The sequence below is a fragment of the Populus alba genome, chromosome 15 (assembly GCF_005239225.2).
Source record: "Populus alba chromosome 15, ASM523922v2, whole genome shotgun sequence".
In the NCBI taxonomy this organism is placed as follows: Eukaryota; Viridiplantae; Streptophyta; class Magnoliopsida; order Malpighiales; family Salicaceae; genus Populus; species Populus alba.
In genome coordinates this window covers 1438690-1460492 of record NC_133298.1, presented here as the reverse complement: position 1 = coordinate 1460492, position 21803 = coordinate 1438690, and the positions used below count along the sequence as shown (strand labels likewise).

At 35.1% G+C, this 21803-nt stretch overlaps 3 protein-coding genes across 4 annotated transcripts; all 3 read right to left on the bottom strand.

Moving 5' to 3' along the window:
- Window positions 1–2266: 2266 nt before the first annotated feature.
- LOC118028382 (uncharacterized) lies at window positions 2267–6577 on the bottom strand. Of its 2 annotated transcripts, none has more exons than XM_035031952.2 (5): window positions 6264–6577; window positions 4203–4999; window positions 3571–3729; window positions 2946–3197; window positions 2267–2782 (listed from the first exon to the last, which is right to left on the bottom strand). In XM_035031952.2, the coding sequence occupies exons 1-5, from the start codon at window positions 6283–6285 to the stop codon at window positions 2645–2647; spliced, it is 1368 nt and encodes a 455-aa protein (XP_034887843.1). In that variant the 5' UTR covers window positions 6286–6577; the 3' UTR covers window positions 2267–2644. The 2 variants fall into 2 exon arrangements, with proteins under 2 accessions (XP_034887843.1, XP_034887844.1); XM_035031953.2 differs by having other exon boundaries at window positions 6324–6577.
- Window positions 6578–10048: 3471 nt separating this feature from the next.
- On the bottom strand, window positions 10049–14908 carry LOC118028383 (uncharacterized). Its single transcript, XM_035031955.2, has 5 exons — window positions 14706–14908; window positions 12664–13517; window positions 11683–11841; window positions 10698–10952; window positions 10049–10332 (listed from the first exon to the last, which is right to left on the bottom strand). The coding sequence occupies exons 2-5, from the start codon at window positions 13510–13512 to the stop codon at window positions 10195–10197; spliced, it is 1401 nt and encodes a 466-aa protein (XP_034887846.1). The 5' UTR covers window positions 13513–13517; window positions 14706–14908; the 3' UTR covers window positions 10049–10194.
- A 2232-nt stretch (window positions 14909–17140) lies between these two features.
- LOC118028384 (uncharacterized) lies at window positions 17141–20099 on the bottom strand. Its single transcript, XM_035031959.2, has 5 exons — window positions 19690–20099; window positions 18476–19331; window positions 18107–18259; window positions 17617–17871; window positions 17141–17498 (listed from the first exon to the last, which is right to left on the bottom strand). Exons 2-5 carry the CDS (start codon window positions 19322–19324, stop codon window positions 17361–17363), a joined length of 1395 nt encoding a protein of 464 aa, XP_034887850.1. The 5' UTR covers window positions 19325–19331; window positions 19690–20099; the 3' UTR covers window positions 17141–17360.
- Between the last annotated feature and the right edge of the window lie 1704 nt (window positions 20100–21803).

The window sequence follows — 21803 nt, the reverse complement described above, 5'->3', positions numbered from 1 at the left end:
ATAAAAAAACCTAATATTAAGGATGAATTAAAATAAAAAAAAGGGCAAAATGTTTTTTATTATATAATAAAAATAAAAAAATAATTTATTATCAACCCAACACTAAATGATATAATTAAATAAAAATCTTATATTAAAAAATAAAAATAAAAATAAAAAATAAAATAAATAAAAATGAGCCAAAAAAATCCTAAGAAAATAAAAATTTCATATTAAAAAATAAAAAAACTTAAAAGATAAAAAATAAAAAATAAAAAACCCTAATGACTGGTTATGGACGTATTAGAAAAAACCTATGAGCATGGCCCATGCTTTTGGGCTCATTTTTTTTGTCAACTCTTTTTTTTTTTTCAGAAAAAAAATTACCTATCATCAAAGTTATTAAAAACCTTTTTTAATACAACACAGAATATATAATATAAACTCAGATCACATACTTGAATTGTAAAAATTATAAATAAAATATTTTAATTAATTATATATTGATAATTCTAGTTAAATAGTAATTAACAATATAACACAATTAAAATAAAAATAAAATAAATAATATAAAAATTTAAATAACTTAAAATACACGGTTCAAATAAAAAATTATATATTATTTAAATAATTTAAAAATACAATAAATTTATGTCATTAGAGGGATAGATAGACCAAAGTTGTTAAAATGGGTAGGGACTAGGGAGGGGTTTTGTTAGCATTGAATGTGGGCTCACAAGATTATTTAAACCAGAGAAATAAGCAATCAGTATTATAGATACACTACATGTTAAAATATCCTTAGTTTTAGCATTCCAAGCCTAAATCACTGGGGGTAAACTCTGTGCCTCCAGAAATGGCTGTGATTTCAAAATCACGTAACATGGGTAGCAAAGACTGAAACATAGAATAATTTAGAAACTGAAGATGGAGTTGAATTAGTGGCGGAGAGTATTCGGAAAAGGAAGAGGGGCGATTGGTGGAAATATAAATAGAATACGCAGGGGGCTCACAATAGTTTGTTAAAAACTAACCTGATTGATGCCAAAACAGAGATGATTGATGAGAGACTGCAGAAGAAGAAGAAGACAGGCAGACCGCAGACCGCAGAGGCGCAGATGAAGTAATTTTATTTAAACTTGGTAAATCTGCCGAGTTTATCGAGTTTAAACGAGTTTGATTAATTTTACTGGTTTTCCGAGTTTTTAATCTGATTTTATATATTATATAAATGTTCGACCATTTTTTTGCTTCCATGGAGAATCAAACCCTTAACCTCAACATGACTCCTGCGCAGTAACTATCGAGCTACAACTTAAAGTTTTTAACCAAACAAAAAAAACATCAACCTGATTTACTATTTATATGGTCGCTCACCCCTTCTTTTTCATGAAAATGGATACGGAACCAGCAGTCAAGAGAGGCTTACACAGAGAGGCAAGACACACAATTACAAACACAACCACCTTAAGTAAGACTTTCATCAATCATTAGAACTTGAAAAACAGGAGCATATACCCGATGAATTCTGGTCTCTGCGACTTCTCAAGCAGAAGTATCATTTTGATGGTTCTGAACAACTTGGTCTCTCTTCTGTTCAGAATTCAGGTGAGTTCATTTGAACGGAGTAAAGAGAGGGAAGGGTATGGAAAAGTGCTGTGATGTCATTGACTTAGGCCATCCAATAGTAACGAGGAAGTCAACATCCAGTAAACCATGGCAATGAAATACTGTTCAGAGTTGGACCATTTGGATTCAGGCTGCTGTGATATATACTATATAGAACTAATTTAAGGAAGAAGAAATGTAACAGAGAAGAAGTCTGTGATTGGAGTACTTAATTCTAAGCATCCTTCAACTAAAAATAACCTTGGCATTTATAGCCATACAGTTCATAATAGAATTAACAAACAAATAGGAAAGAGTTACACCACTATTCCACTTCTAACCATTAACTATCTAATCCACTTTGCTGCCCACCCTGCAGGAGTGCAGCCACTACAAGTTCCTGCAGCTTGATCTGTGGCATATGATCCCACGTTCTTGTGCGTATCATACTGCCTAAGCCATGGCGTCCAATGCTGCATGCTTTCTTTCTTTAGAGTATTTTTATTTGTTTGCTCTTTTGACTGAGTCATCTAGAAATGACTTTGATAGAGTAGTTGACTTTGGGTTTCATGTCTCTTTTATTTCGAAGATTTATGAGTAAAATCTCTCCTTTGATAGAGTAAAATATTTGTGTTTATCAAAGTACCATTGCTCTTAGTTACAACAATTTCATAATAAATTTTGTTTTTCAAGATAGGATTTTTGGATTTCAATCCAAAACTCATGCACATCCCAACCTACATATAACAAGGACAAACATAAATCCAGCTTGGTTCATGTCCACATATGATAACAGCGTAGGATCTACAGATGCAGTACACAACCCATGGAAACACACAACAATTTACAATTTACAACTTTATTTAGGAACTAGTTTGTAGCCACCTCCTCTCCTTTTCTTCAGCCAGGAATGCACAGAAACAGCAGCAGTCACAGCCAGTCCAATGAAAACCACTATTGACCAAGCACAAGTTTTTACTTTAATGGTATGATGATAACAGCGCTGGCTGCAGAGATGCAGCACACAACTCATGGAAACATAACACAATTTACAGCCTTATTTAGGAACTGGTTTGTAGCCACCTTCTCTCCTTTTCTTCGGCCAGAAATGCACAGCAACAGCAATAGTCACAGCCAGTCCAATGAAAACCACAATTGACCAGGCGTTAGCTGTTACTTTAATGCTTTCATGCATCTGCAGGATTCAAGAAAAAAATTAGAGGTTACATGTTTTTTAACATTATAAGCATTTTTTTCTCTCGAGAATTCCTGCCCAAATCGGATAATCCTGTCTTAGTTACCCGACTCCTTTTATACTGAAAAAGAAATCACTAGCTGAAGATTGAACAAAAACTTACCTGAACAGGAGCTTGTGACAAGGTCACATTTGGTGCTTGTTCTGCTATGTAAATGTAGAAAAACCCCATGACTCCTGTGTGCTTATTAGTGCTGTCATAGTTAGATTCCAGAGTTAGATTCTCCCCATCTGCTATCTTGACAGAACCTGGTTCAGGATAACAGGTGGACATTCCTACAATGTAACCATCCTCGTTTCCTGCTTCATTTCCATTTCCATAAATTGGTGTCGAAGCGCATATTACGTTCCCATCCTGAATTCATCATATAAAAAGATCATTTGAGCCGGATGTTATTCGACTTGATCAGCGATGACACGAAGTGGTAGTAGTTATTGCAGTAATAATCAGAAAACATTCCAAGCTATAGCCTCTGGAACAATGAAATCAGACATAAAAGACTAATTGAAGAAGGTTCCCTTATGCTGCCATGAGAAAGGAGGATTGAGCTTATGAAAGTTGCGGTGACAAACTTCGGCAGAGAACGTCGTTAAAAGACAATAAGATGATAGTTTACTTCAATAGCATTAATTTCTAAAGAACTTTCAATTGCCTACCAGATATGAAAGAGGGTAAAAAAGATGCAGAAAAAACGAGAACATGTTATCATAAATAGGTTGAGAATCACCTGTCCATAAAGAGTTGAACCGATCCCACCAGCATGCTGGTGGGCAACAGCATAGATGACATAACCACCTGTTGGCATGGTGACGCTGTTTCTTTTGATGTCAATGCACCCATTACCAGCTGCATCGGTAGAGGTGCAAGACTCAACTTCATACTCAACCTGCACCAAAAATATTCTAGTGATTCGCAGTGCAGTGAAATATAAATGACATCCTTTGAAAAGAGAAGCCTTAATTGTTTCCTCATTAACTTGATTCCAGAACTTGTGACTGATCCTGCAGGTCCCCTTCACTGTTTAAGGCTTTAAGCTGTTGCTGCAGTCTAATAATAGATGTGTCTACCACAACGATTTATCATCAAGCATCAACTGCCAAGCATTTCTTATGAATTTTCTACAACGCAATTTGTTCGGTGGAAACGAATTCAATAGAACCTACCTGTTGAGTTGTGTGATCGGTAGAAAATTCTATCAGTGCAGCAAGTATTTAAGGAGATATTTCGACTCATCAACAAGTGTATTTTGTTTTCTCCTGCATTTTGAAAGAAGAGAAAAGTGCCATCCACGACATTTCCCCCCTTACAGTGCAAACATGTTGGTGCTTAATAATAAGTGACAAGAAAGAATGCATTTACCTGGCAACCATTCTCTGGACTGATTCCTGTTGATCCAAGGAGCCTTTTTCCAGTATCAGTAGCATCTAGCACATAAATTTCAACAGGAATGGTGGAACTATCCCACTCAATCCATTTCACCGTATATCGCAGGTGGAGTCTCCTCTTGCCCCCCTGAAAACCCTGTCTGACTTTGCACTGTGTCTGACCATAGCAACAAAACAAACCTCCCTTGTAGTCTGGCCTAATGGGGTTTCCATATTCATCGTTTGTGACATTATATAGATCGCACCAGCATTCAATGCACCCCAACCTATCTTCCGCACCCCGTGTTTCAATTGCATGGACACCAAGATACCACTTCTCCTGATACCCTTCAGGAATTTCTGCACGATTGCCAATTTGTATTCCAAAAGGATCTGGAATATGTGTAGCTGTTTTTCGTGTTTCGGATCCAAGGCCAAAATACTGTCCAAGAATTTGATCCTGGCATAATCCACTGTTTCGTGAAAAATTACGGTCTGATGGGCGATTCTCATAGTACTTTCCGACAAGCCAGTGGTGAATGTAAGTGTCATAAAGAGGGACAGGATTCCCGGCCTGATCAACTACTTCAGCATTAAAACTCTTGAGAGCGATATGACCTCTTGGGAAGTCAATATCATCGTATGTTTTGCTCTCAACAGATCCTGGCCCCAACATAAACTCGGGTGACAGGTAAGTTCTAGATTTGATCTTGTTTCCATTTTCCGGGAAAGCTTGTGTATATGATACGTCAAAAACCAGCATTAAAAGTACTAACAGAAGTACCATGTTGCCTGTCAGTCAATTTCAATGTCTCAGTTTAAAACCACATAATGTTGCACAAGGAATAAATCCATGTTGTTGTATGTACATTCTTTTTCATCAGTTTTTACTGACCACCATACTTGTGATTGAAGAAAGAGTAATTTAAATAAGAAGGGTTTTGGATTATGATCAATTAGCATAAAATAATAAATCATAACCCCTCCTTTGTCATCCTGAAGATGTCTGTTCAAGATTTTTAATCTTGTCAACAGCAGCCATCGATAACAAAATTAAACAACAAAAAATCTATGGTTTCATAAATTTTAGGGATGCAACGTATTAGATGATGTCCCAAATCCTAGAATCTTTAAGTAACATATTATTTAGTTCATGGATAATAATTAATCAAGATATTCAATTAAATATTTTTCTTCTTAGACCACCAAGCATCAAATTAATGGTAACAACCTAAATATTTATAAAAATATTTTCAAACAGGAAACTTAAAGATTCTCCGGTAAAAAAATCAATAACTTTATAAAAAAAGAATAAATAATTTAAAAAAACTTTAAATTTCAAGAAAAAAAATATTTATTCTTGTGTTATTGGATGATTAATGCTCTAGAATATATGCAAGGAATTGATAATTTTGAACCTTTTACCTTGATCTCCTGAATGCTCAAGACCTGAGATGTAATAAAATTTAGATAAAAAAGCATGATGTTTTATCCAACCTATAACACTTTTAATTTAGATGATTGTTTGGGATCTAATATATTTTCTTGGGTTTTTTTAGGTTTAGCTAACAGCTGAATTAAAATTTACTAGGTCTGGCATGTCACCAACCCAAGTTATATTGGGTTTGGTTGATTACTAAACTAAAATGTTTTGGGTTTAATATCATATCATCTTACAATCAGCTATCAACTAAATTTAAGTTTATTGAATCTGATATATTATTAAATTCAAATTAGATTGGGTTAGGTTGATTTTGAGACCCTAATATTTTGAATTTGGTATATTGCTAAACGTATCTTATTCCATATTTTTTCAAAGTCTCAAAAAGATAAAAGCCAAAAAAACAGCTGTCTTGTCAATCCAAATCAAGATAAATATTGCAGTTAAATCTAACAAATCTAAGCAACTCCAGTTTAATAAAAGACTGGTTGTAATAAAACTGGCATAAGTCTGTTAATGCCTTCAGTTCTATAAAAATGAATATGGAACCGACAGTCAAAAGAGGTTTCCCTCACTGAATTATTTTCAAGTACAAACAGAGAGGCAAACACATACACTGTAAAAGTAAGACTTCCATCGATCACCTCAGTTAGAACTTGAAAAACAGGAACATACCCGATGAGTTCAACAGTTTCTGCCACTTCTCAAGCAAACGTATCGTTTTGAACAACTCGGTTTCTCTTCTGTTCAGAACTCAGATTTGTTCACTTGAACAAAGTAAGGAGAGGGAAAGTGCTGTTATCTTATTGAATTAGGCTATATATCCTTTGTAATGAAGAGTTCAATATTCAATAAACCATTGGCAAAGAGAAACTGTTTAGAGTTGAACCAATTGGATACAGGCTCCTACTGCCTCAAGCCATGGCGTCTACTACTGCATGTTTTCTTTCTTTTGATTAAGTCATCTTGGTAAAGATTTCTTTAATTTATAGAGAAATGACTTTGATAGTGTGGGCAAGGCTTCCTAGTGTTGGTTGAATTGTTTGAAAAGGCATGCAAATATTTAATTTCCTAAGTTCCTATCAACATTAATTTTTCTAATTAATATCAAATAATTCCTACTTTAACCCGGGTTTTCATGTAAAAATATTGATTTTGCATGTAAGATAGGACTTGAATTTTTAGCTACCAAAACAATAATCAATTTAATTATATCATGTCTTGCAACTATAATTTTTTTTTTTTTTTTTTTTTTATAATTGACATCGTATTCTTGCTTGTAACATTTAGCTACTAGGTGTTTTTTATATTTTTCAACTTCGCCATTCTTCTTTAATTTTGTTTTATACATCTATTTTATACCAATAGTCTTTTGTTATTTTGGAAGCTTCATAAACTCTTAAGTATTGTTTTTTTCAATAACATTATTTTCATCCTAACTTTTTACCATTTTGTTTTCTTAACGGTATCTTTAAAAGTCATAGGACAATATAGCAAAATAAGCAAGTGGATCATTAGATTAATCGATTCCAGTTATTTCATAATCATTCATCTATGTAGAACTTTTTCTAATACATGATCTTTAATTATTAGGTGTGTTTTGATCATCTACTGGTTGTGGTGCTCTTTGCACAAGCTTTTTTATTATTTAATCACTCTCATAATCTAAATTAACTAGAAATTGTTTTTTAATACCACCATTACTCCATGTCTAAAATTCAGCTTCATAAAAAATAATGTCACGACTAATACTAATTTTCTTGATATTAGGGTTATATATTTTATAAGCTTTTGAATAATCACTCATAGTAAGGAAAAAATATTTTTCTCTTTTGATCCGAGATACAAGCATAGATAATGCATCCAAAAATTATTAGATGATCTAGTATCAGTCTTGTCCACTCCAAAGTTCTTTTAGTGCTTTATCTTGAATTAAAAGTGTGAGACTTCTATTAAGAATACAAACGCTTCAATTTACTATTTCATGTTAAAAATTCTTTGGTAGGCTATTCCTTGTCAAAAGATTTTGAACCATATCCATAATAGTGTGATTGTTTCTTTTGCAAACTCTATTTTTTTTTTAGGTGTATAAGTTGTGGTAAGCTACCTCTTGATTCTAAGAGTCACATAAAAATTTGCTAATTCATGAGAGTTATACTCTTTCATTTGAAGAACTTTTATTGGTTGGTTATCTTTATTCTCAACAAGTTCTTAATTTATACCTCTTGAAGGCTTCAAAAACTTTTGATTTTTCTTGCAAAAACTAAACCCAAATTTTCAGACTATAATCATCAACACAGTTGATCATAATTGACCGTCAAAGCCATGATTTATTTATTTTTTGGTTAAAATTGCTGCTGCGATTAAACCATGCTATGGATCGAGCTGCTGCTAGACTACTGCTGTGAAGGCTGTTAGGTGCTGCTACTGGGAGAACAACTAATTTTGCAGGAAAAAGCATACAGCAAGCACAAATTTCATTGATTGCCAATTAAGCACTGATTATTTAATACTAGCAATGTATTTTATTTGGTTTGGAAAAAACGAAAAGACACCCCTCATGAGTCACTATTTTTGTTGGTAGCAGCTTGGGGGCGTGGCTTTTGCTTTTAGAAGAGTTGAAACCATTATTCAGTGTTTAAATAAAAGATTCCTATTAAGGGTTATTTGTTTCTTGTTATCTTCTATCTATAATCCATGCCCATATGCCCCAGACTTTTCTATTTTATTCTTCCATATTATATTAAATGCTATAACACTCATGCAGTGTCAGAAAGAATCTGGATCGAGAGAGAGAACCGAAGAAAAAAGTACAAAAAACGTATAATACATTACAGTAGCAGCTTCCGGTGCTTGCGAGCAACCACGTTTCAATAGTTTTATGGAATAGACACGGTCGGAATTTGAACGACGAGAAATCTGGTTGGAATTTGAACGACAAATGTAGAATGATTTGAGATTCTAAATAAAATGAAATTTGTCTAACAAATGATATGAAGTGTATCGCCATTCGAGCCATAATAGAATAGAATTAACAACCTTGAGTGAATGTGAGCTGCTGCTGGGAGGATTGCTGCTGCTTGCATAGGGAGATGCCTGGTGGCTGCTGGAGAGGTCTGCCACAACCTGCTGCTGCTGTTGCATTCTGTGCGAATGAGCTGTTGTTGCTTCTACGACAGCGTTCGGGAACGCGGTGCAAACCACATTCTCACCAAATTTGAAATTTTTTTTTTATTAAAATTGAGCGTGGTTTGTATTTTTTGGATCATTTTGATGTGCTAATGTTAAAAATAATTTAAAAAAAAATGAAAAATCATCATTGACATGCATTTGACATGAAAAGTTATTTAAAAAACAACCGTTATCACACTGCAAAACACGCTACACGTAGATTGCTTCCGCGCCTAGTTGTATATAAATATTTAATCTTTCGATTCAACACTTTTTAAAATTTGAAAATTTTAAATACAGTGACCCTTAGAGTTTTTATAGAGATTATTATAATATCATAAGAACTCAAACTAATTAGTTAAACAAGCTTCTAATTAACTATTCTTACACATCAAAGGTTGAAAACACCAAGTGCACAAATATTTAACCTCCCAATAGATTACAACCTTTAACTATTTTAATCTGATTCTAATTAACAAATCATTTTTTTTTTTATCAAGATTCCTATTCACACAGACATGAATTCCATCCCAAAACTCTTTAAATAATACACAAGTGAACTTGTCAATAAATTATCTGATACCCCTTTCAAAGAGTCTGAGTTTTTTATTCATCTTATTTACATTTTCTAGAAAAGTTTGTATATATGATATGCCAAAAGCCAATAATAAAAATTACTAACAAAAGAAGGGGAAAGAATACAATTTTTCTGGTCACCCAGTTTGCCAGCATAAACAGGGTGGAAAAACACGTTTTTCCTTGTCTTGTTTCAATCAAGAAATGTAAGACTTCAATCAACATACACGAATTCAAAAGTTTCTGCCACTGCAGGCAAAAGTAGAATCTTAATGATTTTGAACTACTTTTTTTCTCTTTTGATATGAACATGGGAAAGAGAAGGTAGGGGCCGGGTAGCGTGTCAGAAGTCTTGTCATGTCATTGAATCAAACCATCCATTATTGGTGATGTGGGATACAGTATTCAGAGTCATATCAATTGTCTATGTCATATGGAGGATTCGAAGTTCATTTCTTCAAGAAAAAACTGTTGGGAGTTATGAATCATGCATTTTTTTTAATTAAGAAAAAAAAAGTGTTTGCTTTTGATCTTTCTAGTAAAAGAAAAAAGTACATAATAGATGTAAATACAAATATTTTACTTGAACTATTATTTTTATTTGATATATTTTCATTTATTTTATTTTAAAAGTTAATTTTGATTTTCAAGAATAAATAATTTTGATTTTTATAAATGATCGTGCAAATATAACTTACGAAAAGATTTCAACAGTGCTATCCTTAGTTCACGGTTTGATTTATAAGCAAGATCAGACAAGGAGATACAATACATGGATCATGCAAACACGAATTCAACTCTATGCCAGCATTGGCTGGTAGCCTTCTTCTTTCCCCTTCTTTAGCCGAGAATGTACAGTGACAGCAACAGCTATTGCCATTCCGAACAAAGCTATAATTGCAACCGCATATGTGGATCCTTTCATGTTTACATGCATCTGTAAGAACCAAGAAAATCAATGGTTTGCAGTTGTCAACAATCCAAAATGTTTTCAACATCGTTTTGTGAATTCTTCTCCAGGTTCCTATCCTAATTACCAGAATTCTCTTTCGCTATAAAATGTCATTTATCTTCTGCTATAAAAATGTTTCTACCTGATTGGCTACTTGGCTAGAAAAACACTATCTAATTCCAGCATAATATTCTTTTTAATATCTAAAACATTGCTTCTAAGGATTCCTCCGAGGGAGATTTGAACAGCAATGCATGTGACTCTATGCACACACATGTAAAACACACACAACATTCGTTTGCATTCATGTAAGTTTAAATGTCACCATTTAAAAACTTAAAAAGACTTACATGAATGGGAGCTTGTAGCAAACTCGTGGGGTTTGGTGTTCGGTCTGCAACCAATATGTAGAAAAGCCCCATAACTCCTGTGTGGTCTTGATCTCTGCTGTAGTTGGATTCCAGAACTAGCTTCTCCCCAGCTGTTATCTGGATAGATCCTGGTTCAGGATAACATGTGGACATTCCTACAATGTAACCTGCCTCATTTCCCGCCTCTTTTCCTTCTCCATAAGTTGGTAGTGAAGCACATATAACACGTCCATCCTGATCAGAATAAAATCTTAAATAACCTTCATCTTAAACATTTAACGCTTGAGCACAGTATTACATAATCAATGACATTGAGAGAGGTGCGTGAGGGGGTAATACAGAAAGCAGTCCAAGAAAATGAAACTCTAAACAACAATTTTGGACAGCAACACAACTTAAATGGAGACTGGAAGGTGAAACTGATGGTAGGCCAGGACCAAGATATATGTTGGGTTGACAACTTATTATCGCAGACCTTGGAAGTGATCCTTTTGAGTACACAGGGGCATAAAGGAACCTTCTTGGTAAAGACATTAAGTTACAAGCTCTTTACAAGGCTCAATCGGCAAATAAAGTGAAATGCAAGTAACTGTGTCCCTTTAGATTTTTATGGATCATCATATAACTGATTACCAGTCATTCAAATAAGTCTAGAACCTATGAATTGGGAAAAGACAGAGCCAGTGGATATCAGAGTCACTGTACTGTCTACTCAGCAATATAAGTAATCGGCTTGGTCAGTCTTCAAAAGATCTCACTTTGTAAAATGTACTAGAAGTTAGAGGAGAGGGTCACAATGGTTCTAGGCTGACTCACGCAACTAAAAGTATTCAAAAATTTAAGTAAAGTGAAAAATAATTAAAAAGGATTCTGACAATAGCAAGTGAAAAAAGGAAGATCCGGCCATATCAAGATGAGATGAGAGGAAGTCACTACAAATTTGAAGTTTAAGGGTGGAAGTCACCTTCCCATACAGAGTCGAACCAATTCCTCCAGTATGCTGGTGGGCAACACCATAGATGAGATAGCCAGTAGTTGGCATGGTAAGGTTTGTCCTTTTGACATCAACACACCCATTAACAGCAGTATCAGTGGAGCTGCAAGACTTGATTTCATATTCAACCTGTAGCAAAAACATTATTAGTGATTCTCAATTAAACAGAAGTGAGCAGTTCTACTGGAACAAAAAAGAAGTTTCCGTTGAAACCTCCCTTTTGTTTTCTGAAACTTACGAAACGCGTGCTCAGGAATGTTCATTTCATGTGTTCAGTACCAATTCAGTCAATGTAATCTAACCATAGATTCAGCAAATACAACTTTTTATTAAAAGGCATAACAAATGCAGCAGCATCATCACAAAAATGTGTGTATATAATGATGGAGGGTGACACAGAATCCAAGATCCCCATACCTCACACTAAGGCTGCTCCGAGTATGCAAAAATATATACTCGCAAAAGGGGAGGCCGGTTTTGCATGCTGGTATATGTGCTTATGACTGGGGTTTCGCTTTCAGAGTGTACATTAAGTTTTTATATATCAATAAACATGCATCTACTTGCATGTATCAGGAACTTCACTCCAGTGAAATTAATTTAGTGAATTCAGATGTGACACAGCACTATTGCAACTATACTGTCCCTTACTGGAGGATTTCCAAGAGTAGCAGATATTCTGTCAGTTCACCATGCTCTGCTGTGCGTTTAAAGAGATTTCAGCTTATTATCAAGTTTATTTCCCACTGTAATGCTTTTCTCAAACAAGAAGAAAGGATGATTGGTATAGAACCTTGTGTCTAACCATTGTCATGGTTGCCAAGGTGTCTCCTTATAGCATAGTACCGGTATTCTTAAATAATAGGAAGCAAGAATAGCAGATTCAACAAAACGTAAATGCCTGATTCAATATTCATGTAATGTCAAAACACCAAGTACAGAAGTCCTTACCTGGCAACCATTCTCTGGACCGAATCCTGTTGAACCATTTAGCCTTTTCCCAGTATCAGTGACATCAAATATAAAGATTTTAACAGGAATAATGTCACTATCCCATTCAACCCATTCCACAGTGTATCGCAGGTAAAGACTCCTCCTGGTACCCTGGAAACCTTGTTTGACCTTGCATTGTGTATGATCATAGCAACAAAGTAAGCCTCCTTTATAGTCTGGCCTCAAAGGGTGTCCCCATTCGCTAACTGTGATGTTGTATAGATCACACCTGCATTCAGTGCATCCCAACCTATCTTCAGCACCCCGTGTATCGATTGCATGGACATTAAGCAACCATCTCTCCTCATACCCAAAAGGAATTTCAGCTGGATTGCCAATTTCTATTGCGTAGGGATCAGGAATGTGCGTAGCTGTTTTTCGTGTTTCAGATCCCAGGCCAAAATACTGATTAAGAATACCTTTCTGGCATATTCCACTATTACGTGCAGAAATGCGATCTGATTCCTTAAACTTCTGCTCATGGTTAGTCTCAACCACATCTAGCGGTTGATAGTATCTCGAAACAAGCCAGTGGTGAAGATAAGTTTCGTGAAGAGGGACAGGATTCCCAGTATCATCAATCACTTCAGCATTGAAACTCTTGATTCCAATATGACCTTTTGGGAAGTCAACATTGCGATAGAATCTATTCTCCACAGATCCTGGTCCCAACACAAATTTTGGTGATAGGAAAGTGGCAGATTTGATCTTATGACCACCTTTCATAGATGCTCGTGTATAAGATAGATTAGATGCCAGTATTAGTATTGCAAACAAAGGCAAGCAGGCTCGAAAACAATGTACCATATTGCCTGTCAGTTTCAATATCTCAGGTTAAGCTATAAATCCTTCACAAAACCAAGCACAGTATAATTGAATTGAAACCAGCAAACTAAGACGGTAAGCACAAGAACATTGAGACGTTAAAATGGAAATTAATAGCGAACTGCAACACATGATGAGGAAAGTTTCAAGTTTTTAACCTTATCTTCTCAAATGCTTTTTTGGTACATGATTGGAATGGATCATAACTATGCGGCTAGACAATTTTTTATCCATCTCGTGCCAAATTCAAGACGGAGATGGAAAATTAGTGCTTTATACAAGTTGATTTGACTGGGAAAAAAAATTGGCACCGGGAAATGTTGTGCTAAAAATCCAATTATTTTGGACAAGAACAATTTTAATCCTCTATGCACATAAACAAAGGATTGATTATAAAAGTGTTCCAATCATCCGCAAACCAATAAGCCTGACACCATGATTGAAACCTTCCTTGTCAATTCACAACAAGCAGGATGTTTGTTCAAAATCTTTGATCAAATCACCAATCACATGCACTGTCAGAAATATGCACAGATAGAACTGTGGAGAGAAACCCTCAAGAACCAGCATGATAACAGTTAAGGCAGAGATTACACGGTAAAAGAACATTCAATTTATGCTATGATTATTATGCTTTAATTTGATTTGCTCACAATGGTTTTTTTTTAGAAAAGCCTTAATTTGTGATTCTGAATTGTAATGTTCGTGGGTATAGGAAACAGCCTTACGTGAAGATCACTATTAATCGACTCCACTATAATTATACATTTTTGTTTATTTCAAGCCCAAATACCCAAAATTGAGGTTAAAATTTTAACAGGACATATTTGAACAGAAAATTTCAGAAAAGAAAAAAGGTCTAAAATGGGAACAGTATCATATTCACACATGGTTTCCATATGAAGGTTAAAATTTACTCGTAACACAGTATGAGACAAATGAGAAAAACAAAACGAAGCTATTGTCCATATCCAGCTATCTCACTTTAAACTTTTGAAATCCAAATCATACTCATCAATCAAATGTCTTGTACAAAAAGAAATCAAAATATCCTAACATGTTTTCTGCTAAATTTAGAAAGGAAAAAAAATCATGACTGAAATGGAACAAATACTAACAAAGGGATATATTTATACATCATTAAGCAGAAAAAAAGGAAAGAAAGGAGCATGTACCCAGATACCAGAAGTCAATTGGCCAAAAGTTTGAATTTTAATCAGTCCCTTGCCTTTTGAATTTATACACCAGTAAGACAATGTTCTTTATCGGCTCTTTTCTGCTGGGTAAGTGGCAAAGATTTTATTATGTATCCTTCCCAGGAAAGAGAGAATAATACAAAGAAGGTCAGCCCGACAGACAGTCGTTTGTTCAAGTAAAACGTGTAAGAATCTGAACTTGGGTGATAAAGAGAGAGTGAGATGTTGGTGTACGGGAATGTGCCACGTGTGTGGGTGTCCTCCAGACGTTGAATCATCCGTATTTATTGTACTAGATTCTGGACAGTCCTAAGCCATGTTCATAAGGATGGCCTCAGCCATGACGGCCACAATGGCATTCCCTATTTGTTTTTGGTTTTACTCCAAAATTATTTTGAAATTGCCTCGATAACTTTATAAAATGAAGTAATTTTGACACAAAAAAAAGAAAAAGAAAAAAAATGATAAATTCTACATAGATCTTTGTTATCTACTCCTCTGTCTTATAATTATTGATATTTATTGATTTTAAAAAGTTAATAAAAAATAATTTTGATCACTTTTTATTAGTTTTATCCGTTTAATTTTTATTTTAAAGAATATGCTTTAGGTAAATTAAATTTTAATTTTCCTATAATTCATTTTATAAAAAAAATATCTTGTATAAAATTCAAGAAAATATATTAAAAAAATACATTAAAAAGTTAATAAAAAATAATTTTGATCACTTTTTATTAGTTTTATCCGTTTAATTTTTTTTTAAAGAATATGCTTTAGGTAAATTAAAGTTTTAATTTTCTTATAATTCATTTTATCAAAAAAAATATCTTGTATAAAATTCAAGAAAATATATTAAAAAAATATGTAAGATCCCACATCGGCGGGTAAGGGTTGTGTTGCTGGCCTTATTAGTAGTGCTGGTGCTAACATGTTGAACGCGTTTTGGGATGTCAGGCTCAGTAGTGGGCTCGCGTCATAAAAAACAAAACCGTGAGGGCGGTAAGGCCCAAAGCGGACAATATTTAGCATGTTGGGTCGGGCTATTACATTTGGTATTAGAGCCGACCTCACTTGCTGTTTGGTTGTGCCGACGGGGTCGTTAGGCTTCTTAAGAGGGGTGGATTGTAAGATCTCACATCGGCGGGTAAGGGTTGTGTTGCTAGCCTTATTAGTAGTGCTGGTGCTAACATGTTGAACGCGTTTTGGGACATCAGGCTTAGTAGTAGGTTTGTATCACCAAGAACAAAACCGTGAGGGCGGTAAGGCCCAAAGCGGACAATATTCAACATGTTGGGTCGGGCTGTTACATTTAGTATCAGAGCCGACCTCACTGGCTGTCCGGTTGTGCCGACGGGGTCGTCGGGCTCCTTAAAGGGGGTGGATTGTAAGATCCCACATCGGTGAGTGAGGGTTGTGTTGCTGGCCTTATTAGTAGTGCTGGTGCTAACATGTTGAACGCGTTTTGGGACGTCAGGCTCAGTAGTGGACTCGCGTCATCAAGAACAAAACCGTGAGGGTGGTAATGCCCAAAGCGAACAATCAAAACTTTCAAATACCAAGAATATATTTATAGAAAAACATTTAAAATGTTTAATTCTATTTAATTTTTATTTATCAAAAGAGTATTATAATTCATTTTATATAATAAAAATTAGAAAAATCTATTAATCCCGAATAGAAAAATTATTTAATTTAAATAGAAAAACTAGATAAGGTTAATAATATTGAATATAAAAATAAAATTAATAAAATTTATGGGTGAGAAAAAGAAATAATAATTAATTTAGTAATATATATATATATATATATATATATATATATATATATATATATATATATATATATTAGTTGCATTACAAATTCAAGAGGGGGTATAAGCATAGTTTTGAAACTCGGGACCTGGCTGACCCGAGGCTGGAATCGGGTCGGGTTAAAGAAAAAATAAAGAAAGAAAAAACCCGATATAATCCGGTAAGACCCGGCTATAAACCCGTTGACTTTTATATTTTTTTTTGTTTTTTTACTAAAACAACATCGTTTTGATTTTTTTTTTAAAATTTGATTTAGTAGATCTGGTAACCTCGATCAAAACTCTAAACTCGGGCCTTAGACCGGATTGGGTCTTAAAACGATTGGTATAATCCGGTGACAATTTTGTGGAGTGTTGCATCGGTGACATAGCATGTCCCCGGCGATGCCATAGTGCAAGGTTGATTTGTTCTTGGTGGGCAAGTATGGGTTTAGAGGTTAGTAAGTAATTTCACATTTTTAGCGAAGTGTAATTACTAAACGGATCTTGTGGAAATTCTTCTTCTTCGTAGTGCTTGCCCCAACAGCTCAATCCAACTTTAGTTCATTTACATATGCAGTGGTATCACAGAAAGCAACCCTACTATCTGAATGTCTAACAATGGTGCTTGGAATTGCATCACGGCAATATGACTAATTTCCAACAACTCAGACAAATTATTTATGGTTGAATCTATAAGGATCCCCTAAAGAAATTAGAAGCTCAAAATAATGCTTCATACAGTCGAAATGTTTTCATCCGTGTATAAAGCAGGCTAAGACATGTATTATACATATATCGAGATGCTAATGCCATTACATAGATCATGGAAAAGGATTACAACTCTATGCAATAATTGGTTGGTAGCCTTCTTCCCTTCCCTTCTTCATCCGAGAAAGGAGGCCGACAGCAATGGCCATTGCCAGTCCAAACAGAGCTACTATTGCTACAGCAGGTGTGGATATTCTGATGTTTTTTTGTATCTGCAAGAACCAAGAAACATTTACAGTCTAACCAATTCGCATATAAATGTAGAAGATGCATTCATCTACATTTTGCATAAGATTAGCAGAAACCATTAAAAATTGAATGACAACTTACATGAATTGGAGAATGCAAGAAATTTGTGGGAATTGGTGTTCTGTCTGCTACCAGAATGTAGAAAAGCCCCATGACTCCTGTGTGCTTTTGAGTACTGTTGTAGTTAGATTCAAGAAGTAGATTCTCCCCAGCTGTTATCTGGATAGAGCCTGGTTCAGGATAACAGGTCGACATTCCTACTATGTAACCTGCCTCGTCTCCTACATCCTTTCCAGTTCCATAAATTGGTTCTGAAGTGCATATAACACGTCCACCCTGAAGTGAACAAAGCTGCTTAAGATTAGAATCAGATGTCATATTATCCACTCCCTCTTACACTCGATTGAATGAACATTCTGCAGCATAATTAATGATGAAAGGAGGTATGTGGTGGTAGACTGAAAGCAGTCCAAGTAAGCCTGAGTGGAAAAACACATGGACAACAATTTTGGGCTGTCATTTTTATGATTCTGGACTTATTAATGCATCTAAAACTGAGATTGAAGATTACCTCCCCATACAGAGTTGAACCAGCTCCCCCAGTATGCTGATGAGCAACACCGTAGATGACATAACCACTGATCGGCATTGTCAGGCTTGTCCTTTTGGCATCAATGCATCCATCAGAATTGGCGCTGCTGCAAGACTCAACATTATACTCAACCTGCAGAAGAGTGATTCAGAATGCAACAAAAGTTTATGGCACTGTTGGAGATGTGTTTTCGATATTAATATATAATAACTTCTTAACTACTAGCATCCATGACGTTTTAGTGCAGTTCACTTGGTGAATACTGACGCAAAGCACACTATTGGAAACGTTCAATATCATAAGACATGAATGCCTGATAAATGTTAACAGGAAAGCGAAAGTTTATACCTGGCAACCATTCTCTGGACCTAGTCCTGTTGATCCATTAAGCCTTTTTCCAGTATCAGTGACATCAAATATAAAGATTTTAACAGGAATAATGCTGCAATCCCAATCCACCCATTCCACCGTATATCGCAAGTATAGACTCCTTCTGGCACCCCCATAACCTTGTTGTACCTTACACTGAGTTTGGTCGTAGCAACATCTCAGACCTCCTATGTAGCCTGGCCTCAAAGGTTGATCATGTTTATCCACTGTGATGTTATACAGATCACACCTGCATTCAGTGCATCCCAACCTATCTACGGCGCCGCGTGTATCAATTGCATGAACATTAAGCAGCCATTTCTCCTCATACCCTTCAGGAACTTCATCTAGGTTGCCAATTTCTATTGCATAAGGATTGGGAACATGAGTATCTGTTTTTCGTGTTTCGGATCCAAGTCCGAAATACTGTCCCAGAACATCCCCTTGGCATATTCCACTGTTTCCTGCAAATAAATAATCTGACAGCTGAAACTTATGCTTGTCATTGTTCTCAGCCATACCCTGACGTTGATAGTATTTCGCGACAACCCAATGGTGAAGATAAGTTTCGTGAAGGGGTATAGGGTTCCCGATATCATCAACCACTTCAGCTTTGAAACTCTTGATACCAACATGACCTCTGGGGAAGTCAATATTGCTATAGTATCTATCCTCCACTGATCCTGGTCCCAGCACAAACTCAGGTGAAAGAAAAGTGGCAGATTTGATCTGATTTCCAATTTCCGGCGAAGCTAGGGTGCCGGATACATCAAATGCCAGTATTAGCATTGCAAACAAAAGCAAGCCTCCTTGAGAACAAAGTGCCATATTTTGCCTGTCAGATTCAAAATTTAAGCCAACACTTTTATCAGCAATTCCCTGCCTGAACGGCACAGAATATGTGCAATGATAAATCCATAACTATTTATAAAAGCACGAGTTCGTTGTCGAAACATTTGTTTAATTTGAAAAAAAATATATATCAATTTTTTTCTGGATGATATTAAGAAAAAAAATCCTCATATATATCTTACATGCATTTAAGAAAATAAATCCTTCTCCATATCGGTTCTAAAAATCAAATAAAAAAAAAAGAAAAATCGAGTTTATCTTCTTGATGATCTAATCAACCTTATAGAATTAATCCAGTAAAAAATATGCAAAGCAAGATAGGAAGAAATGAACATACATACCGAAATATGAAAAGTCGTCTATAGTGCCAAAAGTGCTAACTAGGCTCCCTTCCTCCCTTCCTTGTCGAGCTTTTACGTTCACAAGATCACATGCTTGTATCCTCTCTCTTTCTTGCTCCGATAGTGGCAAAGATTATGTCTTTCACGAAAAAATTAGAGAGGGAGAGGTTTACAGCAACATGGTCGAGTTTATGTAGAAGACTCTCTGCGCTCTTAAGGATATATAAGAGGGAGGTGTTGGTGCGTGAGCATGAGTCACGAGTATATAGCTGGAGGTTTCTATGATTTTGAATCGGAAATATCAATGGAGGAAACACAGAGAATGGTATTTTGGAAGCGGATTCAATGGGTGATGTCGACAGAAGGAGAAGATGGCCTCAGCCATGACGCTCACAATTTCGTTTCCCTTTTTAGCACGCCTCTTCTCTTTGTTGGTTGTACAAGGAGACGGCTTTTGAGACCTTATGATCTATCATCCTAAATCCCGTTTCTTAGATCTCTTGATTTTTAACTTTAAATTCCACATACTAATTAACCATCCAAAGCATAGTGCTAGTGTATTAAATCAATGCACTCTTTCATGCTGAGTAACGTCCTCTTTTTTTTTTTTTTTAGTAGTTTCAACCATAATTTTAAAATCCAGATCGGCCGGCGGGTTGACCCGGGACCGGGCATTCTGGGTGGAGGCCAAAACCCGTTTGGAAATTGACCCGGCCAGACCCGGTTCTGACCTCAAACCCATTGACTTTTATTTTTTTTTACTAAAACGACATCGTTTTGATTTAAAAAATAAATAAATAAAATTGACCCGGCCGACCCGATCAAGACCCGGTGACCCGGTCAAAACCTGGAATTGGACAAAACTATGGTTTCAACGACAAAAAGCTTTAGAGATACAATGTATTTTGAATAATAAAAAGTTGTTGATTTAAGTGTTTTTTTTTAATCTATAGTAAATTCTAAATTATAGGTTGATATGACATTATTAACATCAGTGATTTTTACAGGGATAAATTGACTGATTTGATAGTATTTTATTTCGTTTTCAAGATAGAAAGTCTTAGAAAGGGAAACCATGGGGAAAGTCCCTATAATTATAAATTTCGTTTTCAACACTACAGGTTGCATTAATGAGATAGCATTCACATAGTAAGGCAGTGGACTATGGAATACTTAATTTTGTCGATCGGTAAATTATTACCGGACAAGAACTACACGACAATAAATGTAAACAGACCAAAAAAATAAAAATAAAAATGGATGGGTTTGCTTGAATTTTATGACAAAAGGAGACAGTAATGCTCTATGTTGCCGTATTAATTAGCTAGTGGTATCATCATACGTAGCCGTTTAAAAGGTGATGAAAACTTTTATTAATTTACATGTTTTTTATTTAACTTGTTAACAAACTAGACAAATTTCGTGTGATGCTCGATGCTATAGGATACATGATGAAGTTGCGAAGAAACATAGAAAAAATAATTTTCTTGATTGCCAAATTGAGATGACGAGTGATTCGTAAAACCGGTTTCTTTGGACATGAAATATTTTAATGTTTGAGTTAGTATTTTGCACGTGTGGAGAAAATAATCAGATAAAAAAAAATATAAAAAAATGCATGAAAGTATATACAGGCGTTGTAAGATTGTGCACCAGATATATATAAAAAAAAAACTATCCTTGCAAAAAATCTATGTGTGCTGTGTGTTGCCCATTAAAATTAAAATTGTTAGTAAAAAAATAAACATGATTAAAAAATAGTGAAAAAAGAAAAAGAAAAAGAAATTGTAGTCGTCGCTAGAACAGCCTGACAGCTAGCAGGTTTGATAGTACGGAGAATGATCTAGCTAAGTGATTCAACTGCACTACAGACAATAGATGACTTGGCTCAAGCTCAGAATAGTCATTGTGGCATGCCTGTAATCCAGTGGTTTGGGCCTGAGTGCGAGCTGTTCACATCTAAAACGCCGTAACAGCAGCAAGGTTGCACCATTGTTCGTCATCAGATGAGCCATACTTTAACTTGTAAAATTTAAAATTTTTTTTTTTTTAGAAATTATTTGTTTGAGTCTTATAAATTTTAGTATTAATAAAAATTTATATAATTTTTAATT

What these genes read in the sequence shown, in the direction of transcription:
- LOC118028382 (XM_035031952.2), bottom strand. Translation starts at nt 6,285, where the DNA reads ATGGAAGTCTTACTTTTACAGT. An exon ending in GGAAGTCTTACTTTTACAGT is followed by an intron (nt 5,000 to 6,263) that starts GTATGTGTTTGC and finishes ATTGACTGACAG; the next exon opens with GCAACATGGTACTTCTGTTA. An exon ending in GTTCAACTCTTTATGGACAG is followed by an intron (nt 3,198 to 3,570) that starts GTGATTCTCAAC and finishes TGATGAATTCAG; the next exon opens with GATGGGAACGTAATATGCGC.
- LOC118028383 (XM_035031955.2), bottom strand. Translation starts at nt 13,512, where the DNA reads ATGGTACATTGTTTTCGAGCCTGCTTGCCTTTGTTTGCAATACTAATA. An exon ending in GTCCAGAGAATGGTTGCCAG is followed by an intron (nt 11,842 to 12,663) that starts GTAAGGACTTCT and finishes TTTTTGCTACAG; the next exon opens with GTTGAATATGAAATCAAGTC. An exon ending in GTTCGACTCTGTATGGGAAG is followed by an intron (nt 10,953 to 11,682) that starts GTGACTTCCACC and finishes TATTCTGATCAG; the next exon opens with GATGGACGTGTTATATGTGC.
- LOC118028384 (XM_035031959.2), bottom strand. Translation starts at nt 19,324, where the DNA reads ATGGCACTTTGTTCTCAAGGAGGCTTGCTTTTGTTTGCAATGCTAATA. An exon ending in GTCCAGAGAATGGTTGCCAG is followed by an intron (nt 18,260 to 18,475) that starts GTATAAACTTTC and finishes ACTCTTCTGCAG; the next exon opens with GTTGAGTATAATGTTGAGTC. An exon ending in GTTCAACTCTGTATGGGGAG is followed by an intron (nt 17,872 to 18,106) that starts GTAATCTTCAAT and finishes TGTTCACTTCAG; the next exon opens with GGTGGACGTGTTATATGCAC.